This window comes from Nansenia antarctica, assembly GCF_963989245.1.
Source record: "Nansenia antarctica genome assembly, chromosome: 10".
Taxonomy (NCBI): Eukaryota; Metazoa; Chordata; class Actinopteri; order Argentiniformes; family Microstomatidae; genus Nansenia; species Nansenia antarctica.
The window spans coordinates 4938939-4951164 of NC_137680.1; the positions used below are offsets into that span (position 1 = coordinate 4938939).

Below are 12226 nucleotides of genomic sequence, written 5' to 3' on the forward strand. Positions count from 1 at the left end.
CATCTCTGTATGATGCTCTCAACATGCTCTGTATGGGTAGTGGTGGTCTAGTGGATAGGGAGTTGGACTTATGAGCGGAAGGTTGTGAGTTCAAATCCCGCCTGAACCCACGCCACTACTAGTGTGCCCTTGAGTAAGGCACTTAGCCCTCAGTTACTCCAGGGGAATGTCCTTGTAAATCGCTTTGGAATTAAAAGCGTCTGCTAAATGGCAAAATTATTAATTAAATGGTGCTGTTCACACTAACATTGGATATAGTACACCACTACAGGCACTTGATAGTACCAGCAAAATATAACAGGCGAGTACTAGCAGCAAGATGGTAATAACAGGACTAGAATTACTGAGACTGTGAGACAAAGTGAACAAGACACTGGAAGTCACATGTTTTCAGCTCCAATTACACTCTGTCTGACATTGATTCACACATACCTCGCCCAAAATCTTCAGTATGTCCTAAAATGGCTTTGTGTCACACACAAAACATGTATGTGTTGAGACTTCAGCCATGCTTCACCCATCATAAGAAATGCAAGACTTATGGAACAAATAAATATTTCTCCCCATATAATCTATTCTAGCCTGCAAGAATACTTTCAAAAGCAGAGAATCAACACACAACAGAACAATCCTTCCAGACTTTCAGTAAGTAAGACGTCACTCAAGTACTCGACATCACCTGTTCCACTGACGCAAGTGATTTTATCTGTTACTCATCACATGTGTTGACCTTTTGATTCATTAGTACATTCCGAACATCACACACAATAATATCACAGTGTACTTCTGTGTCCCTCTAACTTTACACTGGGTCGGCAGACAAACAACTATATTGGTTTGTGTTGGTCTCAAGAGAGGAAACTAAAAGAGGCATAGCATAGAACTGACACAACAGGAGAAACAGAGAAACAATCAGAACAATCAAACAATCAAACAAAGGCCATGCTGAGATAGTCAGTCAGGCAGTCAAATCAGAAGAGCTCCTCTCTCTTGACAGATTGATATGGTTTACCTGGGCTTGGTTGGATCCATGTTGTTTCAGACAGTCATCTTTGGTTTCTGCTGCTCTGCTCTGACTTTCTCCTCCTCTCTCTCTCTCTCTCTCTCTCTCTCTCTCTCTCTCTCTCTCTCTCTCTCTCTCTCTCTCTCTCTCTATTATTCTGCCCCTCCCTCATCACCTCCCTCCCTCCCTTTCTCCTGCACTCCTGCCCTCAACAACTGGCCCGACAAGAACAACTGGATTCTTTAAAACAACAAATCAGCTCTTAGGCCTGGCTAATGTGTTGCAGCTGTTGCATTTGCTTGATGGTTGGTGTTGATTGATTTCTCTAGTAGATAATCTGTGTTGTTTCCTGAATCCATCTTACTGGTCTCTCTGAAACCAGCAGGATCAGAATTCAGTAATCGTTTAGGAAGGCAGTGTTCATATCCTCATAAACCTCTGGAGACAGCTTACTACTCTATTTTGTTACTGTATGTTACAGAGAGAGTGACACACATACAGGTAATTGAACGAGGAAAAAAAGGTGGATGAAAAAACAGGGTAAATGGGAAAATGATATCAGCAGACCGGTCAAATGGATCTTATGGAGGAAGTAAGAGACGGTCAGAGAGGGGACATGGCAACAGGTGGACAGAGGCAGAGAGAGAGAGAGAGAGAGAGAGAGAGAGAGAGAGAGAGAGAGAGAGAGAGAGAGAGAGAGAGAGAGAGAGAGAGAGAGAAAGAAAGAGAGAGAGGAAATGCTTAGACAATAAAAAAGAGAACGAAAGGAAGATATGTGGCGTGAGAAATGTTATTTTCAGCTCAATAGTGCAGCAAAGAATGCAGAGATACAACATGCCAGAGGTTACACACACCATAAACACACTTACTGCATCATTCATTGCACACACACACACACACACACACACACACACACACGCAGCTATTACATAGCACAATGACATAATGAGTATGTTGATAATACACGATAGTACACATATACTCCGATCATAGCAGAAATGAAACATCTTTATTTGTAATCATCTATTATACATAATTGTTCACGATATAAAATACATTTTTAATCAATTGAAAACAATGCTCTGAAAATAGACTATGACAGAAATATGTAGATAAAGTTCTCTTGTAACAATGTAATATAATAAAAAATAAAAAAGTGCATAACAATTGGGATACTATCAAACATGTGCGTTAAGTGCTGTTGTTCTTTTATAGATATGTCTGTCTCATCACAGACTTCCAGGGAAGAGGGAAGACTTCCAGGGAAGACGTGTGTCATATGATGTTCTTCATAGATATATCTGTCTCATAACAGACTTCCAGGGAAGACATGTGTCATATGATGTTCTTCATAGATATATCTGTCTCATCAGGGAAGACTCAGTCAGAATGAGATGACACGCTGATGAATAATGCTAATAGGATGGGGGCATAATGGAATGAAAATCATTCCTACTGACTGTGCTGGACTCGGCCCAGGGCTGACTACATACGGACAGAGGATACTACTACAGGTGAATGCCCTGAGGAAAGCCATGGGCTGTTTGGACCATGTCCTGGAAATGGAAACAAAAGGCTCTTTGATCTAAATCGCTCCTCGTTTAAACGAGTGGCTTGATTCTCGGGAGAAGTAAAGCCCCTCATATGTTTCCACATACTGGGCTTTGCTCATTAGGTGGTGTTAGCTGTTTCCTTGTTCTCCATACAAGTATACTCTATTCACTGTATACACTTGTAGACTCTATTCACTGTATACACTTGTAGACTCTATTCACTGCACCTTGGAGACATCTACTAGTTTTTAGCCATTTGAACACATCAGCACTGCTTCTTTTCTCGTTCAATACTAAAGTGAAATGCAGTAATGATAATAGACTACCACTACCCTTGTAGTTTTACAAGTTTGATAGCTCAATGAATTATTCACAGCACTGATATGAGGCAGTGAGTGAAGGGAAGGCACTGCGAAATATAAGTTTGAGAATACAGCAACACAATAGTAATACCCTTGCAATGTGTGGATATTACGTGTTAGTGTGGTTCTAATACTTGTGATTGACATATTTACAAGGGATCAAATGTTAGAAAGAGTAGACTAAAAACACTTAGTGAATCATAAAGATACTCATTCATTAAAAATGTACAGAAAATAGAAAATATGTTTGAGAACCATAAGAGTCATATCAGTGTCAAAAAAAGACAAGGTTAAACAATGCATAATGGATATTTGGTGAATACGTACAGTAAATGATACAGTCAATAATTCACTTATTTCAAAGAAAATCTTCCAGCATCATATTTCTGTTTCTGTGTGTGTGTGTGTGTGTGTGTGTGTGTGTGTGTGTGTGTGTGTGTGTGTGTGTGTGTGTGCAGTGGCGGACTCAGGCTGTTTGAAGGGCAGGGGTGAAAAGAAAAAAGGGCACCTACTGCACAACATGGGCCCCCATCAGTGCACATGGTCAAGTTTAGACCATTGGAAGGGCAGCCAATAGGGCACATCCTCTAATTATGCCACTCAAAAGGGCACTTTAGTGCAACGTTTTTCAATTGTGGGGGCACATGGTCAAGTTTAGACCATTGGAGGTGCACCAATAGGGCACGTCCTCTAATTTTTGCCACTCTAAAGGGCACTTAAACGAGACGTTTTTCAACTGTGGGGGCACCAGGAGGGGCAGTCGCCCCCCCTGCCCCCCCCCCCTGAGTCCGTCAGTGTGTGTGTGTGTGTGCACCAAACTTGGTTCCTTACAGTGTTTGCAATAGCTCCCAGTCTAATCTGTCTCCCTACTGACCCCTGTGTGTGTGTGTGTGTGTGTGTGTGTGTATGTGTGTGTGTGTGTGTTCGGTAGAGTCTCCGACCGCATACATGTGTCTCTACTGAACTCCATACTTGGTCTCCAGCTCCTCTGCCACACCTCCCAGGTCCATGTCCCTCAGCTTCTGCAGCAGGGTCTGCAGTAACACACGGGGCAGCACCCCTCCTCCTCCCCCTCCCCCAGGGCCCCTCTCCGCCCACACCCTCAGCATCTGGTAGTGGGCCTCCTCGCAGGCGTGGGGGTGGTCGTTCTCCGCCCGCTCGATCTCCCTTTCGCTCACGTCCAGGGAACGTACCAGCTGCTTCATATGGCGCACCGGCACCTCCTTCATCACTGAGTAGATCAGCTGAGGGACTGGGAGGGAGGAAGGGAGGAAAGCAAGAGAATTAGTTAATTAGTTAGTTACAATGTTCTCACACACACACACACACACACACAGGGGTCAGATTAGACTGGGAGCTATTGCAAGCACTGTAAGGAAGTTTGGTGCACACACGCGCACACACACACACACACACACACACACACACACACACACACACACACTTACTCTTGATCTCATGGGGAACGCAGTCAGGTAGCGTGCTGAGGGGCTGTTCACACTCACACACTTGGATTGATGAAAAAGGGACTGCCTGTTCCAGCTTTCCTGCTTTTTCCTGCTCTTGGATCAACCTCTGCAGCCACAGATAGCAGGAAAATACAAGATCAATATTCATGAGCTGAAAATCTACTTTGATCCTAAATCAGGTGGGTTCAGTTCAGTTCAGCACAGCTTTATTGTCCCACAATTAGTTTTGCAACAGTATATAAACATCACATGGTTTTGCTTTCTCGTTAGTGCTGAATTGATTGACAGAAGGGTAACTTCTGGAGTCACAGGTAACAGAACTAGACAGAACCCACTCTTAGACCAAAAGAACCTTCAAACAAGAGTTTCTGACTCAGTGGCTCAGTTGGTAGAGCAACGATAAGGTTGTGCACTTATATATATATATATACACATACATATACATACAGTATATATATATATATAATATGTATATATACTGTGGACTGAGAGGTCTGGACTGAAAGTCGCTTTTGGGTAAAAACATCTGCTAAAATGTATGTATTACTGTATATTGTATTATATAATAGTGTATATTATTGTATTATTATATTGTCTGCGAGAGCGCCCCCTACGTGTTCAAGTGAGGTTTGTTCTGTCATTGAAGAGGTCAGAGGTCATTTAGTGGTTACCTCAGTGGATGTCTCAGTGGAGTCCTGAGAGGTGATGTCCTCTGAGGGGGAGGAGCTGATCGGCATCTTCCTGATGTACATGATTACCAGGGACACGACCACCACTGTCATGAGCAAAATACCACCGCCGAGTAGATAGAACGGATTGGCCAACCAGATCGGGCCCGGCACTGGAAGCAGAGACACATCGTGACGTTAGAATTATAAGGTTCTATCTCCATTTTTGGTCAAAATTGAGTTTTTTACATAATCTGATCCATTAGGTGTTTATTAATGCCTGTGTGGTGTTATTTTTAAAATGTTGACATTTTTTAGTTAGTAATTAATAAAATACAAAGGTTCCATCTCACAAAACATAATGGAATGTAAAAACCTTGACGCTCAATATCTCTGAACTACCCTAAACGGAGATATCAACCTTATCATTCTAAGCTCACGACATGAAGATGAGCGGACACAGATATGCTGTAGCTCTTATGATTATGAATATGATTATGACGACTTGACCAAACAACAAACGGCTTCTATTGGTTCATTTGAAGGCAGTAAGCACTTGAGGCTGACCATCCATAAGGACATGGTCAACATCAAAATGGAATGTAGTCAGAAACTCACTGGTAAGGACTGGTTCAGTCTTGGGAGTAGGGGTGGACTCAGGCAAGGTACAACTAGGGAGAAGATTTCATGTTATTAAAGAGGAAGTGGCACGTTTCTGAAAGAGGAAATGATGCACATAGCGCCGGAAGCGGCTGTGATAGACACAGAGTTACGACACAAAACTCGAGGCCTGAGAAAACCGTGCAAAAGCATAGACATGATCAGACTGGAGCTACTAGTGCGTTTAGGGTTAGGGTCCTTTATTTAGGACTGGACAGCTTTAAAGGTACAGTCTGTTGTTATAGCTTTATAACACGCTAATGTGCTAATCGTGGTCTTAATGAGAAGTGGGTTAGTTGAACACGGTGTGTTAGGGTTAGGGGCTGGGATGACACAGTGGCCTCAACACACTGTGGCTCTGCAGGACCAGGTCTAGAGACCACTCAGAGTGGCTGACATGGCACAATTTAACAGCCATTTTAAAAAGTCACCCGTTGAAAGAGTGAACAACATCGGAAGTGTGTTGCACAACATCAAAGACAGTTTTGATTGTGTGGAAGGGTTCTTCCCTTAATACTACTGCTTTTCTCCAAGACAGAATCATCCCCAGGCAAACCGATTGGTAATCATTTCATTTTAAGAAACTCTCTTAGGATTCTGAATCAGATAAGAAGTGTTAACAAACTGCCATGTGTTCTATACATAGTCCTATATGTCATAACCATGCTTTTGTGCCATCTCAGACGGACGGGGTGCTTGGAGGGACAGGGGACTTGCTACCCTCTGATATTTATATATGGACAAACAGTTTGCATCATTTAATCAGTTACAAACTAAATGTAACATCCCTAACTCACCACTTCTTTAGTTATCTTCAAATTAGGCATTATGTCAAAGACAAAAATTCCAAATGTTGAAACTATGCCAGAGAATTGTCCATTCTACTACGACCTCCTTCGGCTCCCTCTGGACTCCAAACACTTGATATCTCGTTTTGTGTCCCTGTTTGCCTCATCTGTATCCACTGACCATCTGAGGAAAGCCTGGCTGAGATGACTGACGACATTTGGAATGAGGGTTTAGCTAGAATCCAATCTTGCTCAATTAATGTCAGGTACAAATTGATCCAATTCAAAGTCATCCATAAACTCCACTATTCAAAGACCGAACTACACCGAAAAAGCCGCAGGTGCAAAGCTGCAGGTGGCTCTCTTGCGCATCTCTTCTGATTCTGTCCTCATTTGCCAACATTTCTGGTGTGAAATATTTCTGTGGTGCTCCGGGGGTCTATGGAAGGGACATTCCCCCTGATCCTGATCTGGCACTCTTTGGATGCTCAGAGAATGCTTCCAACTATACAGCCTGAGGAACGGTCGGCATTAACGACTGGTATGGAAGCTGCTAAGAAAATGATACTATTGGATTAGAAATCACCTACACCTCCCTGCTTCCAGAAATGTCTCAACAAATTAATCAGTATCATGCAGATGGAGAGAATACGCTTCTACAACTCTAAAGTTCCCAATAAATATTTGAACATTTGGGGTCCAATTATTGATTATCGGAATACAGCTCAGTGCTCTTGGTGGGCTGCTCTAAAAAACAACAGGCTGAGCTAGAGCGAGTCCAGACACGTGCCTGCAGAATCATCAGAAGGAGAGCTGGTGAGATCTCACAACCCCTACCATCACTCCAGACAAGGAGGGAGGAGGCCACAGTGAAGCTGGTCAGGAACATGCATGACGAGCAACACCCTCTGCATGACCTGCTACCTCCAACACGAGGCAGCTGCACTGCCAGGACACTGAGAAACCAGCACAAGCTGGCTGAACCAAAGGCCAAAACCAGCAGGCTGAAAAACTCAACCCTGCATACTGCAGTTAGACTGTTCAATGACAATATCTAGACTCACACATAATACAGCATGGCTACCATGACTGCTACCTGCCCTTGCTTTGCCGCCTTGAAATATTTTTTCATTTAATTTAAAATTGTTGTGTAATTGTTGTGCTGCTAATATTGTGTGTCATATCTATGTAAGTTCTGCAGTTTTTCAGTGGGGCCTTGGCTCCACTGCAAGCATGAATTAATAAAATAAAATAAAATAAAATAAAATAATCTCAAAGTTTAAAGAATTGTTGAATTGATTATATCCTGTAGTGGTGCAAGCCTGTACTCTTTACTTTTACATTTACGTACTCTTTATTTGTATCCCTGTAATACCTGACCATGTTGCATTTTGGGAATTGCTTTAAACCAAATCATACTACACATTTATGCCTGGCGGCTTGTTGTTTGTTTTTAGTTAGTTAGTTTGTTTGTCTTGTGTATAAAACTGAAATAAATAAATAAATAAATAAAAGACAGTTTTGAAAACACAGGCAAAACAATGTACATGTAAGCTCACTCATAAGCTCATACTCACTTTTTGGAGTCCTTGCATGCACACTCAGTGTCAGTCTCCCCTGTACCTGTCAACAGCAATATTCCTCCAACTCAGTATAAAGTAACACACAAACTGCCTCAAAATGACCAAAGTATGTCTATCTATTGAAACGTGGCACAACAGGTACCTCATAGAACAGATTTGTAACTATTGCACCACAAGTACACAAACAAACACACACACACACACACACACACACATAGTGACACACACACACACACACACACACACACACACACTCACACACACACACATACACACATATATGTATGCATGCAGGCAGGCACACAGGCACTCACATCCTCTGGTCTGGCCCTTCTCAGGACCACATGTGGGACACTTCAAACACTCCCGTTTATGTGGTGGGAGAAAAGGGTTTTTGTAGTAACCATCCATGCAACGACACACACTGTTCTGTCTCCTATTACATGGTGTGTCCACAACCTCAAAGCGATCAGCTGAGAGAGAGAGAGAGAAAGGGAGAGAGAAGACCTTATAGTATCATCCAGAGCTGTGCCTCAAACTACTGGTTACCAACTAAGATAATGGAAAATGATACGGTGAATATTATAACATGGTACCTCGGCATTTTGTACAACGTAGACACTTCGCTTTGTAGTTGATTTGATCCATGTAAGTATCATTTCCACAAGCCTTGCATGTAGTCCTCATGCCCTCCCCAAGGCAGTCCTTCTCCACAGTTTCCCCTAGGGAGTGGGGATATTTGTAAATCAGCTGTTACAGTTTTTCTCTACCACTTTAACACTAACATCTGAACCTCAAACACAACGACCAAAACCTGAAACTGGTGTATTTTATCTCACACCAATTGTTTTTCACAATGACAAAACACACACATGCTTATCACTCATTTTGCCCCTCTAAACCACACAGTTAACAAAACACAAAATACAATTCTCTACATTTGGCACAATCTTCCTTGATCTCTTGTGTTCACATGGAAAACACTATCAGAATGCTAAACTCAAACCACCAATCACACAATCATACAATACTCCTCATATGGGCAAACAGCAATCATAGCTTTAGCAATAAAAGGGCCAAAGGTGAGCTCTCCTGTGTTGAAATATATCTGAAGTACTGTATATCAGGGCTGGATTCGTCATGCCAGGCGATACTTTCCCATCTGTTTGGCCAGGGAGAACATTGCCTCGACGAGGTCTTGTGGCTTTTGTGTAGAGTATATGCAGAAGGCTTATTTTCTTTTTTCTATTGTTTGTTCTGTATGAAGAACACTTTACAAATCCAACTGTCATTGTTGAGATGTGTACAGTATTTCAGAATAAAAAAAACGTTCTATTCTTGTATTTATGTGATTTATATTTGAGTCTGAAAACATAATAGTTTAAAACAGGCTACTGTACGTGTATGTAGTGTAACAACGAAAATACAAAAGGCCTACTGATAATCTTATCATAGTACAGTTTTCCGCTGATCATTGTGTTTTCCATTGTGCACATCAGTGTTCAATTGGTTGTTACAAGTGTCTATTCATTTGATGGTGTGTGTTTGTCATTTGACGACAACATTTCATTTTGAGAAGATTGATTGCAGATTAGATTTTGAATGCAATGTTTGCTTTTGCAAGAGATTGGGTGAGTTTAGGTTTTTGTGTGTGAGTTTTTGGATTTGTGTTAAGAGAGAGAGAGATTAGACATGTTAAAGCAAGACAGTCAGTTCTGGTGACTTTTCAAAGTGATACTCAACTCCAAAGTTAATGTCAAGTGTGAAAATTACATGGAGTGCTATCAACTGACACTTGACTGCAAAACAAATGTGTTCAATACAGCTTGATGAAATAAATCAGTAGCTTGATCATTCTGGATTGAGTATAATAAGGGAGGTATAATCATGTCCCCTTGAAAACGACTCCCTTCACCAACTTCCTCTAGTAGGCTTTAAGTCTTGCCTGCCCGTTTACATTGAAGTAATTTAGCAGAAGCCTTTATCCAAAGCCACTTACAATACTTACAATACAATATTTGTCCCTATGTGAAATTACACTGTAAATCTGTGTATAAAAAGCATGCAGGATTGAGGCACAGTGCTACCTATACCAAAGAGGGACAACATGTCAACATTGGCAGTGTACACTGTAGCACATACAACATGAGTGTTCATAGTCTACTAACTAACTGTGGGCTACACCAAGTCTGTCAAAGAGTTTGGTGGCAGACAACAAAGCCCAGCTTTAGCAATGATATATAACATAATAATAATGGCCATATCCTAGAGAGTCATATCCTAGAGCAGTGGTTCTCAAACCTCTCCTCTGGGACCCCCAGCCGCTCCACATATTTGATCTGTTCCACCACCAGCACACCTGATTCAACTGATCAAGTATAAAGCAATTATGGTTTGTACTTGATCAGTTGAATCAGGTGAGCTGGTGGTGGAACAGATCAAACATGTGGAGCGGCTGGGGGTCCCCGAGGAGAGGGTTGAGAACCACTGTCCTAGAGAGTCATATACTAGAGAGGGGCCTATATCCGAGCCACAAGGGCATGTTGAGTGTGGAGCAGCCTACAACATGCGATAAAGTCAAATACAAAAGTGCCGACAGTAACCGGGAGCCTACCTTTATGGCACTTGTTACAGCAGAATCCCGTCTCACTGAGGTAGTCATTCTCATTTGGGCAAGACGACCTGTTTCCATGGTTATTCTCAGGATGTCGGACTGTCTCATGTGGCGCAGAGAGGCATGGGACTAACAAACCCTGAAATGTATGGCACATGTAGTCAACCAACACAATGTACTTATTCATAGGCATTATCCATTCTAATGTACAGTATTCAAATTGATTGTGATGAATGAAAGGCCTGGCTTTATGTTATGTGTTACTTTGTCCATTCGGAATAATGATGACTTGCTACTTTCGTAAATGTTTAACCTTCATTGTAAAATTGTCTCACCAACATGAGCAGAATGCTCATCCATTTTTTCATCCATTTTATTCTCGAAGCCTTTTCCATTTTTTCATATTCTTCTTCTCACTCGCGCCATAATAAACAACACCTGCAAAGACAGGTAAGGGTTAGTTAAGGGGTCAAAGACAGGTAAGGGTTAGTTAAGGGGTCAAAGACAGGTAAGGGTTAGTTAAGACAGGTAAGGGTTAGTGAAGGGGTCAAAGACAGGTAAGGGTTAGTTAAGGGGTCAAAGACAGGTAAGGGTTAGTTAAGGGGTCCAATTCTCTGATTGATTCTTCCTAACACTTCCTGACACTTCCTAATTTTCTATCGACTACATGCAATTGTTTTTGTTTCATAGACAACGTTACGCAACAGATGTCGCCTTTAAATAAATAAATAAATAAATAAGTATAAATAAATACGTATATATTGTAATCTCTAGAATGTCCAGGCAGGGACAAATTTCCGGTAAATAATCCAGGCGAACCAATACCTTCATATCTAATTCAATAACAATAACATCCGAACAAACTTTTTTGGTTTCGTTTTCATAGAATGCTGCTACACCCACTCCCTTTGAGCCACAGTCCGATAATAATCTATACTCATATACCCCAAACGGGATTACCGACCGTCACTTTACCTTGAAAGAGAAAAGACACCACGACACTGGCCTACAGTCTTGCTCCAACCTCCGATATTTAATAATAATAAAAGTTAGTCAACAAAAATACCGAAATTGATTCATACTCAAGTCAAATGTGTAGCCGCCAGTGTCCCCTGCTGCCTTCGAGGGAGGAGGCGGGCCGTCCGGGAAACGCTCTGGGCGTCAGATGTCAGGTTCTACTCATTGCTCCACCTTGCCTTCAAGGAATCTGTGCAATACAATTCGTGAGCTTAGAATGAGAAGGTTCTATCTCCGTTTAGAATGAGAAGGTTCTATCTCCGTTTAGAATGAGAAGGTTCTATCTCCGTTTAGAATGAGAAGGTTCTATCTCCGTTTAGAATGATAAGGTTCTATCTCCGTTTAGGGTACTTCAGAGATATTGAGCGTCAAAGTTTTTACATTCCATTATGTTTTGTGAGACGGAACCTTTGTATTTTATGAATTACTAACTCAAAAATGTCAACATTTTTAAAACAACACAACACAGGCATTAATAAACACCCAATGGATCAGATTATGTAAAAAAC

At 41.6% G+C, this 12226-nt stretch overlaps 1 protein-coding gene across 1 annotated transcript; it reads right to left on the reverse strand.

The window, feature by feature from the left end:
• Positions 1 to 2264: 2264 nt before the first annotated feature.
• tnfrsf1a (tumor necrosis factor receptor superfamily, member 1a) lies at positions 2265 to 11804 on the reverse strand. The gene is made up of 10 exons (XM_080540390.1): positions 11676 to 11804; positions 11036 to 11138; positions 10701 to 10839; positions 8683 to 8808; positions 8401 to 8559; positions 8081 to 8126; positions 5674 to 5726; positions 5059 to 5228; positions 4367 to 4493; positions 2265 to 4170 (listed from the first exon to the last, which is right to left on the reverse strand). The coding sequence occupies exons 2-10, from the start codon at positions 11093 to 11095 to the stop codon at positions 3875 to 3877; spliced, it is 1176 nt and encodes a 391-aa protein (XP_080396516.1). The 5' UTR covers positions 11096 to 11138; positions 11676 to 11804; the 3' UTR covers positions 2265 to 3874.
• Positions 11805 to 12226: the final 422 nt, after the last annotated feature.

Coding starts and splice junctions, on each gene's coding strand:
- tnfrsf1a (XM_080540390.1), bottom strand. CDS start 11,095: ATGGAAAAGGCTTCGAGAATAAAATGGATGAAAAAATGGATGAGCATT. Junction 8,560..8,682: donor ACGTTGTACAAAATGCCGAG/GTACCATGTTAT, acceptor TCTCTCTCTCAG/CTGATCGCTTTGAGGTTGTG. Junction 5,727..8,080: donor GCATGCAAGGACTCCAAAAA/GTGAGTATGAGC, acceptor TCTTCTCCCTAG/TTGTACCTTGCCTGAGTCCA.